Raw genomic sequence first — 25,881 nt, 5'->3', positions numbered from 1 at the left:
GATGAGATACACTTTGCTAGTGAGTTTCACAGATATTTGCAGACAGCAGAGGAATGGTGCATGAATCTTGGGTGCCATTCCAGGTGCTCTAGTGATTACAGACTCTTCTGTCCTCTAGTTCCAACTTGTCCCTTTCCCTGTCCTGTCTCTTCTCCACCTCTGGCACCTCATTCCAGTCTCATTCTCCTTACCTGTCCTTACTTCTTATCTCAGTCCGACTCCTTAAACATCAGTCCCAGTTATCCACCAGAACCCTGGCTCCTCAGCAGATTCATCTTCTTTATACACTACCACCTTCACCTAGCTCCAATGGTACCCAATCTCCTTGCCCAGCCAGTTCTATCCTTCCTCTTGGCTCCTCATCCAATCTTAGTCTTCCCTCACTTACTGGCTCGCAGTCCCCCCTCCACCTGTTTCCCTCTCTGGCTCCTAGTACCAGTTTACCACACCCTCTAAGAAATGGGTGGTGCCTCTATCACTACCTACTGTAGAATATGGTGTAGATGCTAATTTGTGGTTACCCTTCTTTGGAGTAATGTAATGCCAATATTTAAAAAGGGCTCTAGAGGTGATCCTGGCAATTACAGACAGGTAAGTCTAACGTCAGTACAGGGCAAATTAGTTGAAACAATAGTAAAGAATAAAATTGTCAGACACATAGAAAAACCTAAATTATTGGGCAAAAGTCAACATGGTTTCTGTAAAGGGAAATCATGTCTTACTAATATATTAGAGTTCTTTGAAGGGGTCAACAAATATATGGACAAAGGGGATTCCGTTGACATAGTGTACTTTAGGTTTCCAGAAAGTCTTTGACAAGGTCCTTCACCGAGGGCTCTTATGTAAATTAAGTTGTAATGGGATAAGAGGGAAGATCCTTTCATAGATTGAGAACTGGTTAAAAGACAGGGAACAAAGGGTAGGGTTAAATGGTGAATTTTCAGAATGGAGAGAGGTAACTAGGGTTACCCAAGGGTCAGTCCTAGGACCAATCCTATTCAACTTATTCATAAATGATCTGGAGAAAGGGGTAAACAGTGAGGTAGCAAAATTTGCAGATGATACTAAATTGCTCAAGATAGTTAAGACCAAAGCAGACTGCGAAAAACTTCAAAAAGATCTCACAAAACTAAGTGATTGGACAACAACATGGCAAATGAAATTTCATGTGGATAAATGTAAAGTAATGCACATTTGAAAAAATAACCCCAACTATACATACAATATGTTGGGGGCTAATTTAGCTACAACTAATCAGGAAAGAGATCTTGGAGTCATTGTGGATAGTTCTCTGAAGACATCCACGCAGGGAGCAGCGGCAGGGAGCGCAGGGAGCAGCGGCAGTTAGGATGTTAGGAATCATTAAAAAAGGGATAGAGACTAAGATGGAGAATATCTTATTGCCCTCATATAAATTGATGGTATGCCAACATCTTGAATACTGCGTACAAATGTGGTCTCCTCATCTTAAAAAAGATAAACTGGCATTAGAAAAAGTTCAGAGAAGGGCAACTAAAATGATTAGGGGTTTGGAATGGGTCCCATATGAGAAGAGATTAAAGAGGCTAGAACTTTTCAGCTTGGAAAAGAGGAGACTAAGTGGGGATATAACAGCGGTATATAAAATCATGAGTGGTTTGGAGAAAGTGAATAAGGAAAAGTTATTTACTTGTTCCCATAATATAAGAACTAGGGGCCACCAAATGAAATTAATGGGCAGCAGGTTTAAAACAAATAAAAGTTCTTCACACAGCACACAGTCAACCTGTGGAATTCCTTGCCTGAGGAGGGTGTGAAGGCTAAGACTATAACAGGGTTTAAAAAAGAACTAGATAAATTCATGGAGGTTAAGTCTATTAATGGCTGTTAGCCGGGATGGGTAAGAAATGGTGTCCCTATCCTTTGTTTGTCAGAGGGTGGAGATGGATGGCAGGAGAGAGATCACTTGATCATTACCTGTTAGGTTCATTCCTTCTGGGACAGCTGGCATTGGTCAATGTCGGTAGACAGAATACTGGGCTGGATGGACCTTTGGTCTGACCCAGTATGGCCATTCTTATGTTCCTAGTACTAAATACCTATCTTCAGAACCCTGAAATACATTCATTATAAACTTCGATAAATAATAGGATCATTCTAATTTCAAGGAAAATTGTAAAATGCTATCTATTGCTAATAGATGTATATGAATTGTCTTTCTTCTTCTTAATTTCCTCTCATTATCTTCTTGCAAAACAAAGAAGAGCCTGAATCAAAAAGTAGAGATTTTGTCTCACAGTAACTGAGACTATAATACATACAATGTGAAAATACTAGTAGGACAAGAAATATCAGCTAATAATAGATTATAAAACACTGATGAGATAGCAGATCAAGGGATCTGGCTAGATTAACATTTGAAGTTTCTGTATAAATTTCAGTCAGATTTGTATTATCCCTGTCACAGCTGTAATGATGCCAACAAATGGTAAAATCTTTTGGACAACAGTACTGACCTGGCCTGAATTCCATTACTGACACTTTGAACTAGGTACTCCCTCTCCTTTAACAATGTATTATAGAATATCAGGAGGTCATCTAGTCCAACACCCTGCTCAAAGGAGGGCCAATCCCCAGACAGCTTTTTACCCTAGTTTCCTAAATGGCCCCCTCAAGGACTGAGCTCACACCCCTGGGTTTAGCAGGGCAATGCTCAAACCACTGAGCTATCCCTCCCTCTGAATAATATATGGAGATATACCTATCTCCTAGAACTGGAAGGGACCCTGAAAGGTCATTGAGTTCAGCCCCCTGCCTTCACTAGCAGGACCAATTACTGATTTTGCCCCAGATCTCTGAGTGGCCCCCTCAAGGACTGAACTCAGAATCCTGGGTTTAGCAGGACAGTGCTCAAACCACATATTCAGCAAAACATGGTACACCCATTCCCTAAGAATCAAACTTGCTGCCTTCAATACAACACTCTTTGCCAAGGGAGCAAGAGCTCACTTTCAGGAATCATACTAAGCAATCTGTGCTGCAGTGCACAGCATCACTAGGCTAAAAGACTTGTCCCCAGTAAGATACTGTTAATATTAACAAACTTGATTTACTGCTAGTTAAAAATAGACAGTAAAAATGGAGAGTTATTTTTAATAATGCGTCTCTCCTGAAAACTGCTTGTGGGAGCCGAGTAGTTAGTGTGTTGTATCAAAGTGATTGTTATAAAGAATAAGATTATGTTTAAAGTGATGAGTGCCAGAATACTTCTGGTATGCCAGCGGTAACTTTATAAAGAGAATGAACTGTATTATTCTAGGCTGGGCTGGTTGCACCACCTATTATTAAGGTTGCCTGACACTTTAAGGATGTGCCTTTTTGGGGGGGGGGGGGGGAAGTATGTGATTGTATAATTAAAGACTGTATCTTTATGCAGACACATCAGGAGGCCAAAGTAAGGTTACACAGACAGCCTTAATTTCAGCATTTCTTAACTTTTCCTAAGTTTTGGGTGCTAGAATTCGCAACCTTAATTAAAGTTCTTTTAATGTAATTTTGTTGTTGTGTGTAGTAGATTCAATAAAGACAGAATGTAGAATTGTGTTAAAACAGTGAGCAGTGTTTTCAGGTTCTTTTTCTTTTAACTTGTAACACCTTTCAGCTTGACTGGGTTGGAAAACTGACAGACAAAATGTATGTTATCTATACAATTGAACAAAGTAATAATATAGATGAGACATAAATTTTTCTTATCAGTCTCCTATCTGCAGCTGTTTAAATTCTTTTGCTAGTGACACAGACACAGTGAATCTTTTGATAGAGATATTAATTGTGGTGCTTTTGTTCCTTTTCCAGGATTTTCTTTACATGCTGCTGGAGGACATCCCAGAACAAAAAGGGTATGTGTGAGTCAGGTTAGAAAAGATAAAGAAGGGAGTAGAAATCAGCTCTAAGTATGAGTTATGCCAATGAGAGATGTCCGTAGGGGGGTTCTAATATTACACACACGCACACACACCCCTACCTCTGACAGGAAAGGTAAGCATAAAGATATTTTAATAGTACTGTTAATACTGAGGATACATCATACTTATGTAGCACCTAAACATTAAATAATTAGGTGCATGACTGTCTTATGAACCCTTGAACATTTTTCCTCAAGTGACTCACCCAAGGTTACACAAGGAAGTCTGTAGTAGAGCTTTGAATAACCCCTGTTCTGTACTTTAGCTACAAAATCACCCATCCCTAAAACCATGCAACTGCCAGTGTCCAAATACTGGGTCAAATTTTTCTATCCTTATTTAAGTAAAAGTACAGTTTATTCCACAAGTAATCCCCATTGTCTCCTCTATGAATAATCCCATTGTCTCCAGTGGGACGTCTTGAGGAATAAGGTGCAGTTCAAAGTGTGTAAGGGGATCAGAATCTGTCTCATTGTTATATAATAGATAACAGCAGTTCAGCCTACAAGAAACAAAAAATGGATCTTGTGAAAAATAAACAGAAGATGTTGATTGGCATTTTAGATGCAAAAGGAAAAACAGAAATGGAAGAAATATTGTTGGCAATAGCTGATAAAGCTTATTGGCCAAGGTAGCTCTCTGAGTTATTTGCACAAATCCCACTGTTCTCAGTGAAAGTTGCATGCGTGTTTCTGAACATCAGTGTCCCTTCATATGGTCAATTAATTTTTCCATTTATAAACAGTCATAACTGCTTGGTTCACTGTTTAATCAGAAGGTTTAGAAGTCTTCTTTCTAATTTCTTGCACTCTTGTTCTTGTATATTCAGCTGCTGAAAACATCTGAGAAACTTCAGATTAATCCTGCTTCATGATGAGCAGTATGCTAGATCCAGTATCAAAATTACAAAGTCTCTCAGGACTTTTATACCTTTTATACCTCATGATAGGGAGAGTAATAATTTAATAACTAATGTCTCTTTCCAACTGCCAACTCTCGACCATTGCTGAGAACACAAATTAGAAATATTGCCAAGTTTTATCAAGTTTGAAGTGTTTTCTAAAAAAAAGTTTACATTTCGACCAAGAAAAATGATATTACCAAGCCCCCTTTTTTACCTTTTTGGTGTCATTGAATTTTATTTTCCACAGTCATAAATATGGAGAAGAGAGAATGATGTATTTTTGTAAAAGGGTTAATTATTACATAAGGTCCTGTAAAATATTTGGGAGCTGGTTTGACAATAAACTGCTTTGTTTTTGCAAAGTGGTCAAAATAAAGTGTGTTTGAATCATTTTACTGATCACAGTTCTGCTGTGTATTGGAAATAAAGGACCAGTACACTTTGCATGCTGGATGAGACATATGACTTTCTCCAGTCTGTTCCACCCCTACCATATTTTCATGGCCCAAGATCATTGGAGATAATAGAGTGAGGGAGATAAAGGGGATGTCTCCTGTTGACCACCAACAAACATTTGCATTAGCATCTTGACAATTATCATATTTTCAGTTGAATGCAAGTCGACTACTAAAGAGGTATGTGTGGTAAATGTAGTGTAGGGGGATACGTATTCTGAAATGTGGACATTTTGTAGATACTGATTTTTCAAAGGTTATGTAATTGCTTCACACCTTGGAGAGTCCAAGAAAAGATGGTGGAAATGAAACTTTCAGTTTCTGCTGTTCTTTCGTGTCCCAGGACTTGTGAGCTACTGAGTATCCTCATTTCCCATGTAAGTCAGGATGTTTTCAGTACCTTATAAGGTGGGTTCCCCGAGAGCATTGTGAATGTGCTACTTTTCTGTAACCCAGAGGTTAAATATCAGCTATTTAAAAATTGTCTCTAATATTGGAAAGAATCAGATTATTTATTATGTGGCATCATGAGTTTAGTATCTAGCAAAAAAAGATATGACATGATTCAATTGTGGGAAGTCGAAGCTTGACAAATTTAGACTGAAAATCATACATACATTTTAAACAATGAAAATAATTAACCATTGGAAGATCTTACCAAAGGTCACGGGGGACTCTCCATCTCTGACAATTTAAAAAATAAGATTGTATGTTTTTCTAAAAGATCTGCTCTAGGAATTATTTTGAGGAAGTTCTATGGCTTCTGCTATACAGGAGGTCAGACTAGATAATCACAGTGGTCTGGCTTTGGAATTTATGATTCTAGCCCAGACTCTTTTTTTTTTTTTTTTAATCTCTCCAAAAATACCTCAGGAATAATACTTGTTTAAATAATGAGAAGTGGTTTTCTAGCTCAAAAGTGGTCAGAAAAAAATAAGTCTAGTTAGGGAAGTTAGTTCATTTTAATGACGATATGTCCAGATTACTTGTTAAACCCTCTTTTTTTCCATTTCTCACTTTTTCTATGCTTTGACGTGGTACAAAGTGTTATTTGAACAAGGAAACCAATTTTTGATCTAGATATGTGCCAAGATATTTTCACTTTTAATAAGATCACTGCAAATGAAGTGTGGCTCCAGTTGCTCTTGCATACACCTGTGGAATGTAAAGACAGAATTTCAGATTCATGGTAATCTATTTTGTAACCAGACATATGATATACCTGAATTTGTCTGCAGCCAGTGTGATTTTGGCAGTAGAGATCAGTGGTAACGCCAAGAATAACAAAAGGTCATCTGTACACAGAGCTTTTATTCCTTGTGTGTTGTAATGATGCTTTTCTATTACTGGACATTCTCTGTTATGATTTGTATAGACCTTAATAACTAGGGTAAAATAGAGCAGAAGCAAATTCATTGTTCTTCCAAAATTAAATGTGTCTAAACATCTTCCGTCACACATGATTTCCAGGATTGGAATGAAATGCATTTAAACATCAGAGCTAAATCTAAAAAGCCTCTTTGCACAAAAATGGCAATCTACCCAACCCAATCAAATATCATTTTAATACTAAGAAAAGCCCATTAGTTGGATGATATTAAACACCCACAGCTCCTAATGTTTGTGATGAAGTAGTGACCCTTATAAAAATGCTTAATAGTATAAATTTAGGCCAACTTCTTGCCCTCACTTCTTCCTGTACTGTCGACAATAGTGTTGTACTGGTGTAACTGAGAACAGAATTTGATCTATTGTAGATTTTGGCAATGAGAATTCCTAGATTATCATTGACTGAAACCAGTCATATGACAACATGGCAATTTTATGTAGTTTATATGTTGGAATAATGCTAATTATTTTTCTGTTATTGGGTACATCGGGTGAGGTCTAAACGACTCTTGCACCAAAGTTTGAGTTTCCCTCCAGTATAGGAGGGCTTTAATATTTAGTCACAGATGATTTTTCATTTGATACCTGTTGATTGGTAACTGCATGGAAGAGACTCTTCTCCATTCAGGTGCAACCTCCCAAGTGACATCCCCATTGATTTTGTCTTCCTTTCAGACCTACAAGAGATTGTTTCAAGGGGTGTCTATACTTATGCATGCAGAGTACAGACTCTGCACACCCAGCTAGCGTGGGTATAAATAGTGTAAGTGGTGATGCATGGCTTATGTGAGTAGAGTGCCCTACACATCTAAACCCAGGGTGTGGGCCCTGCATGGCTTTCTACACACCCAAGCACATCTACACTGCTATTTTTAGCAGTGTAGTGTCCCACTGCCTCCTCACTGCCAAAGCCATTCTGTGCTGCAGTGAAAGGTTCTAGCAGTGAGAAAATGCTCTGAAAGCTCCACAGTGCTAGAGCCTTTCCCCAGTGCCTGCCCCTTCCAGAGCCTTTCACTGCCACAGTGACAACAGTGGACACAGCCTGCCTTTCACTGCAGTGTGTAGCTACACATGTAGTGCCTGTAGTCTATACACTGCGGTAAGGGTGGACATAGCCCAAGTGCCTGGTTTGGAGGACCGCTTCACATTCTGCCTTGGCTCAGTTCTGAAGGGAGCTTGGCTATTGAAAACTCTCCTCCAGGGCAATAGCTTCTGACAGGAGGCCAGGACCAGATAGGGTAGAGGACTTTATATATTTGCAGGCTCCTTGGTCTGCCTCTTCTCTGCTAAGGAACTTTTTGTATGAAGGACTAAGGGCCAGAGCAACTAATAGATGTTTAAGGGTATGATGACATCAGTGGAAGAGGTTTTTCTGTTGATGTAGGTAATCCACCTCTCCAAGAGGAGGTAGCTAGGTCAATGGAAGAATCCTTCTGTTGACCTAGCCATATCTACACTATGGGTAGGTTGATTTATGTACTGTGCTTAGGGCACAGAATTTTTCACAGCCCTCAGTGATGTAGCTAGGTTGATCTAAGTTTTAGATAAGACCAGGCCTTAATATCAGTGCTTGCCTCAGTCTGCCAAGTCTGCCCACCTGAGCTTTCCTGTTTAGTGTGGACTGCTCTGTCCTGGAGGCTCAGGTTGTCTTGGCCTTCCTCTGGCAAACCTGAAATGCTTCTCACACATGATTGAAGCATCTTATTTTCTTCTGTTTAGCTTCAAAATCCGCTGCTATCATAAAAACAAACAAGCAAACAAAAAACTGATTTCTCTTGTACCTGTGCATTATACTGCATTAGGTTTGATCATACTCCCAGTAGCTTTACTGCCCCTAGGACCCATGATCTTTAGCCCCCAATGTAAATTGATCCTATTCATGTCTGTGCAACATGTGAGCAATGCAAACTCTCAGTGTTTTTAAACCCCTGTTACAGTAGGTGTGTTTCATCAGCTCCAGATAAATCCGAATCGCAGCTGCTTGAGCTCTGTGTGGCTAGTCTTCTTGAGTAATTAACTTCTGTTACTTTTGGGTATTTGTTTTGGCTTTTTTTGATTTTTGTTATTTCATTTGCTTCTGCAAAACAAATATAAGATAAAAAATAAAGCTACATTTTCCATAATATACTACAGACGAAGTATAGCTTGTAACTTTATTTGTAACTTTAATAACTATGACCTAGTAACCACCTTCCATGTCTTCATAAATTTCCAATTTTTCAACGTACTTGGCTACACAAGTGGATCCTGCCTCCTAGATTTTTATTAACTTACTTTCTTGGGTTAGAAAACTGCTAGTCATGATGGAGGATAGTTTTTAAAGGCACAACTGGCTAGTAGGCATCTAACTGCCAATGAAAATATTTCAAAATCTCCCTCAAAATGTCTTATTTCCTCTAATTTTTCTGTAAATTACTGTACATATGCTAGTTGCAAAAAATAATCCATTGGGACATCTTAACAGGTAGTAGTAAAAATCACTACTTGGATCTTGGATTTACTCCTTTTTGGATATATGCCTAGTCATGTTACCAGAATAATTTATCTTGAAAATGGTCATGTCAAAGAATTTGTACATCCAGATGAAGAAATAAAAAGACATACTTGTAGAAGTATTTTCAATTGGATATGGCAGTCTTTTTACCCTCCTTTACTAAACTGTTATATATTTTTAATGTGCACTTTTAACAGCTGCAGTGTTCCACCACAGAGGTGGCTGCATTTCTTTGTTAATGAAGTGATTTCTATATGTAAAGTTTGTAAAGTGCTTTGAGATGAAAGTCTGCTACTTAAAGCCTTTTTATGATCATACTAATTCTGATCAGTAATTGTATTACAATAGCATCTAGGGGCCTCATCTGAGATCAGGGCTTCATTGTGTTGGGGCGAGTACACATTAATAGATCATCCCTAGTTTGAGGCTCTTACAGTCTAAATTGATAGACAAAGAGTAGTTAAAAGGAAGTATTAGCCCCATTTTACAGAAGGGTAACCTAGTATATGGAGATTGTGACTTTCCCAAGGTCACACAGGAATTCTATGGCAGAGCTGAGAAGTGAACCCAAGTCCCAGTCTAGTACCTTAACCACAAGACCACCCATCGTCTTTTCTATTGTCCCAGTTCAGCAAATCACTTAAGCACGAAACTTAAATGTCTTGGTATCAATGGGTTTTAAACATGTGGTATGTGCCCTCTCTGAATCGGGATGCTTTTCTGAATTGAGGGTTCTATAAATATCATGATGTATGTGCTTCCTGTAGGGTGACCAGATGAGATGAAGAAAATATCAGGACACGGGCGGGGGGGGAGGTGTCTGCTGGCAGAGAAAAAAAAAAGCCGAATGCTGCCGGCCGAGTGCGAAATATCGGGACAAATTGCGTCCCGACCAAAGATTGGGATGGTCCCGATTTTATCAGGATGTCTGGTCACCCTAGCTTCCTCTAAGACATGGATCTTGCTGCAGTAATCTATGTGTAATCTGTTTTTCTGGCTTGATTCAAAGCCCATGAAGTCAGTAGGAATCTTTCCATTGACTTCACAAGGCTTTTTGGTTAGACTCTTTGTCAACCCCAGAATGGATCTTTGCCACATGCTCTGGACAGGTGGTAACACTTGAAGACAACTTGGTTATGTCTAGTCTAGGATAAAATATGTTGTTTTTTAAGAACGTTAGCTGGAATGTCCCAGCTAATATGTTCTAAAACAGTGGAGACAAGGCATGTTCTACTTTAACATGTGCTAGCTGGATTCGTTGAAACATGGGTGAAGCCCAAATCAAAAGGATCAGCCACTGTGGTAACCTTTAAAAATAGGCAGCATTAGAGTTTCAGTATAATCTGAGCAACTTCTTAGCTTCATATTTTTCCTACAGTAGTATGGTGGCTGAATAGTGTCATAAACTCCTTTCAAAGACTGTTTTGAAATGTCCCGCTGCTGACTCTGAACTCAGAGAAAGCTAAACTAAGACTTAGGCATTGTAAAGCTGCTGCAAATGAAATGTCATTATTTTGCATTGATTTTTACTAGAAAAATCTTACCCTTATAGTATGGCTGTTCTCTAAAAGCTGCTGTAAAATTGTCATCATGAGGTTCTGTGTTTATTGTCTGTTGATGAAAACCAGATCAAACTTAGTCTATTTACAAGTAAGAGGTTTTCTTCTGCTTACTGCTAGATTTACAAACTCAGTTTAGAATCTAAAAGTCAATTTGTACTCTTTCTGACTTTTGCAACAGCGGTAATAAAGATTCTGCAGTTGGAATGTTGTCAGTAATTCTGATGATGATGCATGAGACATAACAGTATCCAGCTCACTTTCTTTGAATGCTCTGTTATTTCTGCAGTGTTAACAAGATTGAGGAAGAAAAGTAAAAATAAATAAATAAATAAAAAAGACAATTGATTTGACCCATAATATATATATGGAAGGCAAATCTGTTGAGTTAGAAGATATCAATTTTAGTCACTTTTCTGATCACGACTGTACTTGGCTCATCTTTTTAGAAAAAGAAAAAAAGGTAAATGTTGGGCATGAAATGAAATCTAATCAATATGTAAAATTAGAAATAACATAATAGGGAACCTTCAGCCTTCCCAATTAACCAGCCTGAAATTCAAGTTAATATTTTATATAGTGTAATTTCTTTAATAAACTGTATTTCTTCCACTTACTTCAATGTTCTGAATTTCTCTGTCTCAGAATAGTATTTGTTATTTAATTTTTCATAATATAACCCTTTGTACTATATTACATCCTATATTTCTACATAAAGCAACAATATAGCATCATGTGGGTGTACATCATTGCAAACAATAGCTCTGATTATTGTGATTTATCCAAACCACAGGAGTTGAAGGTGAGGTCTGAATGCTGGAAACACATTAGCATCAGTGACAGACAGAAAGGGCATGCTGAGTCTAAGGGTATATCTACACTACCCGCTGGATTGACGGGCAGTGATCGATCCAGCGGAGGTCAATTTATTACATCTAGTCTAGAGGCAATAAATCGATCCCCGAGCGCTCTCCCGTCGACTCCTGTACTCCACTGCCACGAGGGGCGCAGGCAAAGTCGACGGGGGAGTGGCAACAGTCGACTCACTGCAGTGAAGACACCACAGTGAGTAGGTCTAAATATGTCAACTTCAACTATGTTATTCACATAGCTGAAGTTGTGTAACTTAGATCGTTTCCTTGCCCTCCCCTCCCCCCTCAATGTAGACCAGGCCTAAGGGACCTAACAATTAAATGCTCTAAACACAAAAGATGTGAACAAATAGCCAGGGACCTTTAAAAGCTGGTCAAATCTGGTTTTAAATAATTAACCTAAATGTAGAATGCTACCTTGTACAAATGCAATGCCTATGTTCAATGTATTGTTGGTTATCTGTTTAAAAAAAATCAATTTCCATAATGATCAGACATGCTGAATTGTAATTTCCTGAAAGTTCAGGATCCCGGCTAAGTGGAAATGCGTCTGTTTGACTGCTGTGATTATTTGAACCACATGATCTGAGAAAAAAATATCTGTTCATAGCATGGTCTGTTGTCTTATAAATTAAAAGAAAATTTTAGTACAGGTAAGCAATCCTCTTATTGATTTGGAGGGATTTCTTTGCTTGTGCCTGAGTTCATCCCTCTCCTTAATACTGCTAAACCATTCTGCCTTGGGATGAATTTATCCCTGAACTTTTGAAGAAAAGGTTTTTTTGCCTGTGGAATGTACCAGATTGCTCTCAGTAGCATGTATTCTCAAAACATTTTCTCGGGAGTGGATGGACCTGGACTCCCACCACAAAAGGCTTCATCCCCGTTCACATTCTGTGCAAATAACTAGAGCATTGCAGACAAGCTTTCAAATAGCATGGCATGAAACAGAAATACATCTATACTTTTTTAATTCCATCCTCCTTGCTCCCTTTTCCCCTAGTTCCTTCCTTCTCATTCATTTCTACAGATGATTAGCATGCTGTGATATCCCAGGTATTTGGGAATGCCGTAGCTACTGTGATGGGGCAAGGCCAGATGGCTGCAGTAAAGTACTGAGGAACAGGTATGTTAGCCCCAGGCTAAACAAGTCCCTAGTACCATGGTAACCAAATGGCAGTTGCTCCAGGTTAATCAAGGCACCTGGGGCCAATTAAGATCTTTCTAGAAGGCAGTGGAGATAGCTACATTGATTAGAACACCTGCAGCCAATCAAGGCAGGCTAATCAGGGCACCTGGGTTTAAAAAGGAACTCACTCCAGTCATGCGGGGAGGAGCCAGAGGAAGCGCGTGTGAGGAGCTGGGAGCAAGAGGCGCAAGGAGCTGAGACTGAGAGGGTGTGCTACTGGAGGATTGAGAAATTATCAGACAATCAAGCGTTATCAGACACCAGGAGGAAGGTCCTGTGGTGAGGATAAAGAAAGTGTTTGGAGGAGGCCATGGGGAAGTAGCCCAGGGAGTTGTAGCTGTCATGCAGCTGTTACAGGAGGCACTATAGACAGCTGCAATCCACAGGGCCCTGGGCTGGAACCCGGAGTAGAGGGCGGGCCCAGGTTCCCCCCAAACCTCCGAACTCCTGATCAGACACAGGAGGAATTGACCCAGACTGTGGGTTCCACCAGAGGGGAAGATCACTGAGGTGAGAAAATCTGCCAATAAGCGCAGGACCCACCAAGGTAAAGGAGGAACTTTGTCACACTACTGAAAGACACAAATTGAAAAATCTGAGAAAGGATTATCTTATGGGTAAGGCATTAGGAGATCTGGATTCAATTCTTGGCTCTGCCATAGACGTCCTGTGTGATGGTGAGGACGTTTGTCAGGATCAACTTGTGAACCTCTTATTCATATTGTTGAATGGTTACATGTATGAGTAGTCCATTGACTTCCCCTCTGGGACAGAATCTGCCACCTTTAGTCACAGTGAACAGTACTTTATCCCTCAAGTAGACAAAGCGCGGTTCACACCGGTGGTTTTGATCGGTAAAACTTCTGTAGTTCATTTTTGTGTAGTTTTTTTCACACCACTGAACAACAAAAGTTTGACTGACAAAAATATAGGGTAGACAAAGCCTTAGACAAGGTGGGTGAGGTAATATATTTTATTGGACCAACTTCTGTTGGTGTGAGAAAGCGTTCGAGCTACATAGAGCTCTTCCTCAAGTTTAGCAAAGGCACTCAGGAGTGTCACAATTAAATACAAGGTCAACAGATAGTGTAAGTAGTTAGGACATATTCTAAGGGACCATTCAAAGTGAATATTTGCTAACTACTTATCCTACACTATCTGTTGACCTTGTACTTAGCCTGAAAATGTACAAAAGTGCACTCCACTCTCATTCTGCAGCTATTCATCGGTAGTTGAATTCACTTTTTCTTGGGTCAGTGATGTCGGGATATGGCTTCATGAGCCACGTTAGTGGCAGGTATGCAAAACTGTATGTAACCACATCTCTTCTGGGGAATAAAGCCCCTTCTTCCCCTCTGTGGTACAATCCTGACCTCCTTAGTATCCTGACATCATGAACTTTTTCTTTGTGTTCAATGTTGGTGTTCATTAATCTATCCTTGTGGTCTACTGAGCCTTGAAGAAGGAGTACATACTAACGTTTGTGGGTCACATTCACTGGTCCCTTTTGGTGGACAAAGTATTGGGATGTGTGTTTCATTGATGGTCCCAACACAGTTCGGAAACCCATCCTCTGAGATCCCACTATAATTCCAGAGACTTTGGTTATGGCAACTATCTGTGGGTAAATCACAGTATTGAAAGTATGTCAAACCTGTACAACCATCACCCCAACGGTTGACTTCCCATCCAAGAATTGGTTTGCAGCTGCCAACCAGGTTGCCAGGTGTTGCCGGCTTCCAAAGGGCAATAGCCGCCCACTTTTGCACTGGTATGGGTTTCTGAAAATTGTCTGGAGCTGGAGGATTGGTGCAAGATGCTCGCACAGTTCTGTGAAGGTCTACTTCCTCATTCAGATGTTCTGTAGCAAATAGTCATCATCTCAGGTTTCCAGGATTATGTGGTCCCACCACGCCATGCTAGTTCTGTAGGAATAGAAGCAGCACTCCCCCAGGTGCATACTGTTGCAATCCCAGCATTCAACATATGTTCCATGGGACCCCAGTGGATTTCTATTTACCCTTTTGGTCAGCTCTCTTAGGCATCTCAAATTTTTCTGGGCCTATTCTGTCCAATATCTGGTACTGGATTGCAAGAATATTTGTCCTACAAGCTGAAGCAGAATCATACCATCAGGGATTTGCTCCATGTCTTCAATGAAGTTTGGCAGACGGGAGAGATGACCGGAAGTTGCCGTTGACAAATGTATGAAGGTGGCGTACAGTACCAGCTACATGTAGCAAGGCAGTTCCCAGAGTGTCTCCTGTGCAGGGGCAGCTCTAGCTTTTTTGCCACCCCAAGCACAGCAGGCAGACTGCCTTCGGCGTACCCACTGCCGAATTGCCGCTGAATCTGCGGGGCCAATGGACCTCCCACAGGAAAGCTGCCGAAGGCAGCCTGCCTGCTGCCCTTGCAGGGACTGGCAGGGTGCATCCCGCGGCTTGCCGCCCCAGGCTTGGAGCGCTGATGCCTGGAGCCGCCGCTGCTCCTGTGACAAAGGACTGTGGGATATTGTCCCTGAAATGGTAGTACTACCATCAAATATTGAAAATAGGCAGTGTGGACATGAGTATATACCTGTGCACAGGGTACAACTGTGACTGGCACAGCATATGTGGACACTCAGTATGGGTACTGGGGTACATCTGCTAGCAATACATGGACAAGTATCCAGAGAAGCAGACAAGTGTACATGTAACTGAGGATGCAGATTTAGGTCCTCCTCATGCAAACACTTATGTACATGAGTAACTCAGTCCCACTGAGTTCAAATGTGACAGATTGTTTCCTTTCTTAGCAGTTATGGTTCCAGAGTGCATTGTGATTTTACCATAAATGTTATCAGGGAGAAAAGCTGACATCCAAATATATTGGATGCTTACCAACTGTAAGGAGGATTTAAGTCCAGCAGTGCATTTTAAAGTCCATAAATCTAGGCAGTTCAGACTTCATGTCAGTTTTAACTCTGGCATTTTTTCCTTTCATTTTAGTTGCTCCCTCAATAAAATACTGATTTTTGACAATCTCCAGTTAATTTTGCTCCCTTTGTTTTTTTCTTAGAAAAGAAAAACAGAAAAGCCACACAAACAGAACCATAGAGCATCTGCTCATGCTTATGTGTTTCATAAATGCAGCTCAGCTTCTTGTACTTTTTCTATCAACTTTCATAATCATTGAATTAATCATTTTAGTTTGAAAAACATAAAATCAGATCTGTCTTAATATGCAAGTGTCATCTCTGGTAATGTTATTAATTAAAAAGAACAAGAACTGGATATTAAACTACTCCTTAGTCTACACGGCTTTTGTTTTGTTTTTACACAACATGTTTTTCTCTGGAAAATGTACATATTTGTGTAGGTATGTTCCATGAAACAAGTTTAATTTTATTTTAAAGGTACGGGCTATCTGTTGAAAATATCATCCAGACCTGGCTTGACACTTCTGGAATACCAAAGGTAAATGCAAAGTATCTTTTCTCAATACATTTCAGACAATGACTTTTTGTTCAAATCCCTGCCTCTATTATCGCAGGTATGGCACAAAATAAATCTCTGTTTTGATGACATCTGCTCTGCATGCCTTTATACTGTATAGAATGGGACTCACCTTTTTATCAGTTACAGTTTTATCAGTTGCAAATAAGCAGCCAAAGGAAAATCTCTGAAACTTTATTTTATTGTTAAATATTCTGATCATTGGAAAGTGTGCTGTAAGGTATTGTAATGAGGTTCACTACATGTAAGAAGCACTGTTTGACGATGTCAATTTGTGAATAACTGTGACAGCCACACAGACAGCAGTAATGTCAATACATATTAAATTTGCTGTACTTTACTATTTCATGAATGTTGAGTATTGATCACAGATCTCCCAATCTGTTACATGAATTTTGTGTTATAGAGAAATATAACTAGCAAAACTTGAATACTAGTTAATCTCCATTTGTATTACACCCATAATAAAACCTGAAGAAGAGCTCTTTGTAAGCTCAAAAGCTTGTCGCTCTCACTTACAGAAGTTGATCCAATAAAAGATATTACCTCAATGGCCTTGTCTCACGCATAATAAAGTAATTCTGTGCATCCTCCAGTTTGTAACCACTACTTTCTGATCTCACATGCACTTGTGTAAATCAGGAGTCTTATAACTGAGGATGTGTTGTAATGACTGGCCTATCCTTTCTGATGTGGAAGAATTACACAGAACAGCATGACTATCTTCTGGCTACAAAACAACATAATAGAGTACATGTGATGAATGTACATATTTCTGCAGTACCCACTCATTTTCTGAATAATTTTTTTCCAGAAACATACCATGGCTGTGTTAAATAAGGTCAAGTGCATTGTTGAATTTGCCACTTATCAGATCAAGAATCAGCAGCCTTCAGGATGTACTGTAGTTTCAGAAGTGACTCACCATAGGATTGTAGCTGCTTTTCATCCTGTGCTAGGCTAATAATGACTTAACACCCATAACTTTGGCCAATGAGTTAAGCTGATATGTAGTGGAATGAGAAGCACTCAGCAGCTCTTAGAGCTGGAAAGCACCTATAAGTCCACTCAACACCCCCTACCACCTCTGACACTACTGGATTGCTCTTTAAAGCATATTTTCTTCTGTTTTTATCTTGTCTAGTTTTAAAGCGGCGCAAGTGAGGGATGTGCTGGCCGCAGCTTCCCGCTGCCCCCATTGGCCTGGAGCGGTGAACCGCAGCCAGTGGGAGCCACAATTGGCTGAATCTGCCGACACGGCAGATAAACAAACTGGCCTGGCCGACCAGGGTACTTACCCTCGTGAGCCGCGTACCAGAGGTTGACAACCCCTGTAATAGAGTTTGTTGTCAATGAAGATTTTCCTATAGTTGTCACATTTTTTCTTTGTAATCTGATTCCTCTACTTAGAACTTCTTATTCCTCCCTAAATAAGGAATGCTTTTGAAAATGTATATAAACAGTTATCTTTACCCAGCTTCAACTCTCCTTAGCTGTTGTTTAGCAAACTAATATATAAGATGATCCCTAAACCCTTTGTGCACTACTCTGAATGCCCTCCAATTTGTCTACATTTTCTTCTGTCCATGTTGAAATTGAATTCTTTCTTAGTATAGGAAAAATACCATTATTTATTGGCAAGATACTATGAGTGCACTTCTAAATTGCTTGTTCACGATGAAGTGATCGTCCTCAGTGTCACATTAAATGAATATCTCTTTCTCAGTCAAAATATGTAGCCAATATGCTCTTTCATGACACGTTTTCCATTAGTACTTGAACTGGATATATTAAAGTGGTGATATGTGTTCCTTAAATGAAATTTGAAATTTTTATGTAATCACAAGACTACGTGACCTGTGGCTGAATAATGATCAGTGGAACTAGAGGCTATGTCTACACTGCAAGCACTACAGTGGCACAGCTGCAGCGCTATAGCTATGCCACTGTAGCGCCGTAGTGTAGACACTTCCTACAGTGACAGAAGCAGCTTTTCTATCAATGTAGGTAATCCACCTCCCCAAGCAGTGGGTGGGTCAGTTTAACTGTGGTGCTGAGGGTGTGAATGTTTACATACGCCTGAACAACATAGTTAACTTGATCTAAATTTTAAGTGTAGGCCTGGGCCAGAGCCAGAGGGCCCATGTTCTCTGGAGGAACTGTTATGGGTAAGACAGCAGGGGAACTGAGAAACTAATGGAGTTAGGCTAGAAGCAACACAGCTTTGTAGACAGAGCATGCACGGAATCTAATAAAATTCTACTTGTTCATCTTATCCTGCATTCAGCTTCACTCGTTGCTAACAAAACAGTGTCCAAAACAGCAAATATCAAAATCAGATTGCATGAGTTGACAGCACCCTTCTTCCAGTTCCCCTGCCCTCTTGCCCAGCTTGTCTCTTTCTGTTCCTGCTTAGGACTTGATTCCACATTTGCTCTACTTGATTACAGTATGCACTACTGCACATGAGCATGAGTGGCAGAGTAGGGCCACTAATTCTGAATGAACAACTGGACATAGTCTCTAGGAGGAGTTTATTAAGAGTTGTGCCATGTTTGTTTTAGTCTTTTTAAACTTTTGTTTCCTTTTTCCTCTGCTGCTTTTGTTTCTTGGCTGAAAATGCTTTTCAGTAGCATTCACAATTATATGGGATTCTATGCATAATCTGTCATTTAAGCCCCATCTTCTAGTGCAATTTGTAAATGAATCTACCATGTGCACACTGCTCTCCAAAGATGTAATGTCAAGAAAATTCTTCCACTAGTTGATATTCATTTATTCATGGTTGTTAAAGTTCTTGTTTATTTTCTGCCTGTTCTTGCTATTTTCTACATGTTTTAGATTATTTTAGCAAGTGTCTGGTTTTGTATCTGGCTGGCTCTTAGACTGTCCAGTTTGATGTAGAAAGTGAATTGGATGATTAGGGTTATTGGAGATCTGAGGGCCAAACTTCATGAGCCAGTTAAACAATCCAGGAAAAATATAATTCGTGAAATTCCAAGGATCAATGTAAGAAATGTCTTTTATTGGTTTTATAAACTTTTGGAGGATGTTACAGCAACACCTTTATTTACTATGAGTGATAGGTTATTACTAAGGAGAGTTCCTGGCTGTTGTCCCACTTACAAACGTTATAGATTTCCTGTTTCCTATTACTAAGAGAGAATGGTGACAAAGGAGCTCCTAGGATAGATTGCATAGATGATGAATCATAAATTAATAGCTAACAGTCAATTACTAACAAACTGACCAAATCCAAATGTCATTAGAAAGGAGTGCTCCTCTTACACCTCTAGAAGATAGTTATCATTTGTTTATCTAAGTTTTACAGTGTATATAGACAGGCATTCAGCAAAGAAGTAACTCCTTCAGGGTCAGTGTTTCTACTGAACTATGTAACTTAATCCTTGGTATTTCTTTTCATGTCTTATCGCTAAGATTTCTGTCTGAATGTGATATTTGTAAGTATTTGATGGTGAAGGCAACAAACAACTGAAATCCTCTCCATTTGTGCAGGTTAGGTACATGAGTAGGCATTGGCAATATGGACTTCTGCTTAGGAGACAAAGTTTATTCAACCCCATAATTTGGCATGGGGTTTTTAGATTTTTTTTTTTCACTCCATGAAGATGAATAGTGATTCTGTTAGATTAATTTCAAATCTTGTGGTGAATGCTGGTCACAAGAATAACATGCTGTTGCTTTAATGCTCAAACTTGCTACATAACTGCCCTCAAACTATTTTTTGGCCTAACAGACCACGGAGACGTGTCCATGCATTTTGAAATCACTGCAGAGTATATAATTGATATTTGAGACATAATCTGAAGAAAGCTTAATTGCTAATTTATGTGTGAAAAATACTCACGCTTGGTGTATAGTTATCATTTGAAAAATAGATAGTTGCCCTCAACTTAACCTGTCTGCAGAGTGGAAAAATTAAAAATGATCCTTAAAATGCTCTTAATGTATTTAAATTAGCATAGGTCAATACAATAATTGAGCTAGTTGAATCTCTAATAATAACAAAGATGAGACAAACCTTTAGAAATAAAATTCATTGGTGGTATGTCATTTCAAAAATTAGTAGTTCTGTCAACACTCCATCTCATTTTCAGCAGTCTAAATAATACTCAGGAGGATGAGATTTTGTGATGTATAGAAGTGCTCTGAAACAAATTGTAGCATATTGTAAGGTGCATAGATCCAGATGAATCATGAACAGAAACAGACCAAGATAGATTGTGCAAACAGAATGTTTCTATACACTATTACTTTTGATCATGTTCTTTAAAGGGATATGAAGACAATAACCAAATCAATTAACTGTATGAAGAATTTGATGCAGGCAATATTATTTTATATTTGGCAAGTTGTCATTCTATAAAGTGTACTGTAGGTCAATGATAATTTTGTAGGAAAGCCTTACATTGATCTGAATTAAAGATGGTTCTTCACACATCAATGTTATGAATTTCACTTACATGTTTCTACCGATTGTACTTAAGGTAGTAATAGGCTAGGGTCCAGAAATTGACACAATTTGTTTATTGAGTGGTTTAGACATAATTATAAATGATTAAATATAAAAAATGCCCCAGACTTGAATTTTAGAGTGTTAAGATGTATGTTATATCACACACAGTTTAAAAAACTCTGGTGTGGTTATGGAGAAATTTAAAATAGTATGCCATTTTGATTCTCTGCTGTATTGTGATAATTATTGCATATGATTTTATAATAGAAAATTATGTATGGAGGAGGGTGTGATGGGTTGCACCCCCTTTCGGGAGTGCCACCTGATTTGCTTGGGTCCTACTGAGTCCACCTGTCCCACCAGCCTGGGTGTCCATCCCCCCCCACCACACACACACACTCTGTGCTGCTGAGTCAGGCTCTCAAGCCCCACTTTCCAGCACACATACAGGCAGGGACACTCCAAGCTGTATAATCACACAGAGTCTGCAATCAGCTCTGTATGGGAGGGCTCAGCTCGGGGAATTGCCCAGCGCTCTGGTGCATACCCCTTCTGGAGTATAAACCAAAAATTATATTGTCTTGCGCTGTATAGAGATCTATATAGCATAAATTCATGAAATTTTCCCCCTCTCTCAATGTGGAGGAAGATATGTACAGCCTTTTGCCCCCACTCTCTGTTATGAATTGCACAAACTAGGTTTTGGAATAAACAAGAAACAAGTTTATTAACTACAAAAGGTAAATTTTAAGTGATTATAAGGGATACCAAACAGAACAAAACAGATTACTGAGCAAAATAAACAAACATGGACCCTAAGCTTAATTCATTAAAGAAACTGGTTACAAATAGCAATTTCTCACCCTAAATGTTGTTTTAGGCAGGTTGCAAAGTTTCTGCAGCTTAGAGTTCCAGAAATTTCTCTTCACAAGCTAGACCCCTGAGTCCCAGTCCTTTCTTCCCAGATCAGTCTTTGGTGTTTACAGCAGTCATCCTGAGTGGGGATTCAGTGAAGAACCAGTGACCTTGATTAACTCACTCTCCAGCCTTAAATAGAATTTACATAAGGCAGGAATCTTTTGTTTCCCTGTTTGATCCCCACTCCCCTTCTTCGGTGGAAAAGTACCAGCAGTGTTCAAGGTGGTGTTTTGTACCAAGTGACATCATCACATGACCTTGCAGTGTTAAAGCAACCATGAGACAAGACTTATTTGTAATGTCCACAGGAAGGAACTACAGGAAGATGGGCAAGCAGCATCTTCAAAGACTCATTGTCTTTCCTAATGGCCCATCCAGGCTGATAGTTTACTGTCTGGTGGGTGTTCCCCAGGTATAATCACACTTGTAATTGTTACATAGTCAATATCCCTAACTCCAGATACAGAAATGATACATGCATACAAATTGGATAACACATTCAGTAAATCATATCCTTTCCAATGATATCTCACAAGGCACGTCTTGCATCAAATACATCATAGTTATGCCATATTCATATCATAAGCATATTTCTATAAATAATATGGGGCATAACATCACAGAGGATCTTTTTGTTAATGCACAGAATCTAATTAAGGTTATAACACAGGCTCCCTATGTGACCTGAGCAATCACTTAGGCTAAAATGTTCAAATATTGTGGCTGTTAGGCACGTAAACTCATTTAGATTAATAAATAAGTTCATCTAACCTCTAAAAATCAAATGCCTAATATAGATTTAGGTGTTCAACCTTAGGCGCCATGTTTGAAAATGTTGGCCTTAATCTCTTTGTTCCTCAGTTTCCATGTCCTTGATTATAAAGTGCTAGAGAAGTAAGAAGTAGTAGTAGCTTTATGCCAGAAAAATTACATCCATGAATACTAAATGAGACTCCTTAGTATAAATCACTGGCTTCAGTTTAGTGACCAGCTAAAAACTTTAAGTATAATTTAATCCCTCTAACATAAATCAGAAGCATCAAGATTCTTGTCTCTCCCTTTAGGTTTTCTTACAGTATAATACACCTCCACCCCGATATAACACTGTCCTCCAGAGCCAAAAAATCTTACCACGTTATAGGTGGAACTGCATTATATCGAACTTGCTTTGATCCACCAGAACGCGCAGCCTCGCCCCCCTGGAGCGCTGCTTTACCACGTTATATCCGAATTCTTGTTATATTCTCATTTAGGTTCCGTTATATTAGGGTAGAGGTGTATATATCTTTGATTATTAGCAGGTAAATATGCCCAGTGGTCTGTGATGGGATGTTAGATGGGGTGGGATCTGAGTTACTACAGAGAATTCTTTCCTGGGTGCTGGTTGGGGAGTCTTGCCCACATGCTCAGGGTTTAACTGATCGCCATATTTGGGGTCGGGAAGGAATTTTCCTCCAGGGCAGATTGGCAGAGGCCCTGGAGGTTTTTTGCCTTCCTCTGCAGCATGGGGCATGGGTCACTTGCTGGAGGATTCTCTGCACCTTGAGGTCTTTAAACCACAATTTGAGGACTTCAGTAATTCAGACATAGGTTAGGGGTTTGTTACAGGAGTGGGTGGTTTAGATTCTGTGGCCTGCATTGTGCAGGAGGTCAGACTAGATGATCATAATGGTCCCTTCTGACCTTAAAGTCTATGAGTCTGAGAACAGAGAACAAAAAGGTACACAAACCTGAATCAGCAATTGCAAAAGGCCTGAAAAGGAAGTTTACTTTAAATATTTTTCTCATTTCTAATATAAATGTGAACTCAATTCCTAAGGTTCGTGCATTAGAATACGTTATTTATGACAAGTTTAATAAAGCTCTAAAAGCATTTTGTGGTTCCTTTTTCTATTAATTGCACTGCTGAGCACAAAAGCTGTGTTATGTGCAGAATGACTGGACTTATCCCTAGTTATGTCTGGTATCTAAAGAACAATAAGAGTTTGCTGCCTGGCTGATCAGTACTGGATCAAATTCACATTCCCAAGCTCCCACTCTCCCACCTACATATGCAGGGGGTGGAAACATAGCAAAGAGAGGGAAGACAGGTCCTTTTTTGCAGAGATTTTGAGCTGAGGCTTTCCTAATATGGATGCAGCTGGGACTGTGTAACATTAAACATTGATTTTAATCCATTGCTTGCAAAAGCATCCTAAGAAAAACAGAGATTAGCAGCCAATTAATTCTTACTTTGCCCATTGTTTTCCTTGGCCAACTGAAACAATTCATAGAGGACTTAAATAGTGTGTGAGTTACCTTGAAAACAAACAGCCTTCTTTTGGGATAATTATAGCAGTAGCCCTCCAAACATAGCCCAAATCTTTCAAGTTTAGAATAATTCAAGTGTTTCCATCTTTTTTGACATTTGTTTCAGCATATAAAATAATAAAAATCAAGAGCTGCTTTAAAAAATAATGTGCCAGCTATTTTTAGTGTAGAGGTGTAGAAGTGGTAGGTATGGAAAATAAAACACTACCTTCCCAAAGCTCTGGGCATCCATCCCCAGTGATCCAGGATATTTAAAAGGTGTGTGTTTGTGTCTATTTTTCAGGGTTTAACCCTGAGGGAAATATCCCAATATTCCAGGTTTTTAACAAGGAATACCTGTAAGTGGAAGAAATTAAGACATAGGGGAAGGATACCTAATACACACACACACATATACTTATACTGTATCTCTTGTGGTGATGTCCATGCCAGCTGCTAACTAACTTGTCCATCTCAATGGAGTGCACCACTCAGGGTATGTCTACACTACCTGCCGGATCGGTGGGCAGCGATCGATCCAGCGGGGATAGAGTTATCACGTCTAGTCTAGATGCGATAAATCAATCCCCGAGCACTCTCCCGTCGACTCTTGTACTCCACCGCCACGAGAGGCACAGGCGGAGTCAACGGGGGATCGGCAGCAGTCGACTCACCTCAGAGAGTACATTATTCACGTAGCTGAAGTTGCATAATTTAGATCGGTTCTTCCCCCTCCCTCCCCTCAGTGTAGATCAGGCCTGAGAGACCAGTTGTTGAGTTCTACCTGCTACTGCATTTGGTCTTCCTGTACTTAATATGAATGGGAGAGCCAGCAATTGATCTTCTTGCTAACTCATTCAGAGTTTCCAGCAGAAACTGACAATTCTGGCATTGAGATCAATTAACCTGCCACTGTATTCAGAGCTCATAGACTTAAGGTCAAAAGGGACCATTATGATCATCTAGTCTGACCTCCTGCACAATGCAGGCCACAGAATCTACACTACCCACTCCTGTAACAAACCCCTAACCTATGTCTGAGTTATTGAAATCCTCAAATTGTGGTTTAAAGACCTCAAGGTGCAGAGAATCCCCCAGCAAATGACCAGTGCCCCTCGCTGCAGAGGAAGGCGAAAAACCTCCAGGGCCTCTGCCAATCTGCCCTGGAGGAAAATTCCTTTCCTACGCCAAATATGGCGATCAGTTAAACCCTGAGCATGTGGGCAAGACTCCCCAGCCAGCACCCAGGAAAGAATTCTCTGCAGTGACTCAGATCCCACCCCATCTAACATCCCATCACAGACCATCGGGCATATTAACTTGCTAATAATCAAAGATGAATTAATTGCCAAAGTTAGGCTATCCCATCATACCATCCCCTCCATAAACTTATCAAGCTTAGGCTTGAAGCCAGATATGTCTTTTGCCCCCACTACTCCCCTTAGAAGGCTGTTCCAGAACTTCACTCCTCTAATGGTTAGAAACCTTCATCTAATTTCAAGTCTAAAATTCCTAGTGTCCAGTTTATATCCATTTGTTCTTGTGTCCACATTGGTACTAAGCTTAAGTAAGTCCTCTCCCTCCCTGATATTTATCCCTCTGATATATTTATAAAGAGCAATCATATCTCCCCTCAGCCTTCTTTTGGTTAGGCTAAACAAGCCAAGCTCTTTGAGTCTCTTTTCATAAGACAGGTTTTCCATTCCTCAGATCATCCTACTAGCCCTTCTCTGTACCTGTTCCAGTTTGAATTCATCCTTCTTAAACATGGGAGATCAGAACTGCACACAATATTCCAGATGAGGTCTCACCAGTGCCTTGTATAATGGTACTAACACCTCCTTATCTTTACTGGAAATACCTCGCCTGATGCATCCCACAACCACATTAGCTT

General features: G+C 39.7%; 1 protein-coding gene across 15 annotated transcripts in view; it reads left to right on the top strand.

Moving 5' to 3' along the window:
• Positions 1-25,881, top strand: part of AOPEP (aminopeptidase O (putative)) — a 365,070-nt gene that overhangs the window by 222,444 nt on the left and 116,745 nt on the right. For all 15 annotated transcript variants that reach the window (XM_050945697.1, XM_050945698.1, XM_050945696.1 and 12 more), the window contains 2 exons: positions 3,835-3,878; positions 16,204-16,264. In XM_050945697.1, coding sequence (XP_050801654.1) covers positions 3,835-3,878; positions 16,204-16,264 — 105 coding nt within the window. The remainder of the gene's footprint in view (positions 1-3,834; positions 3,879-16,203; positions 16,265-25,881) is intronic.

Source organism: Gopherus flavomarginatus, chromosome 3 (assembly GCF_025201925.1).
Source record: "Gopherus flavomarginatus isolate rGopFla2 chromosome 3, rGopFla2.mat.asm, whole genome shotgun sequence".
NCBI classification, from domain to species: Eukaryota; Metazoa; Chordata; order Testudines; family Testudinidae; genus Gopherus; species Gopherus flavomarginatus.
The sequence above is the reverse complement of the archived record's forward strand: the minus strand, read 5'-3'. Positions and strand labels throughout refer to the sequence as shown.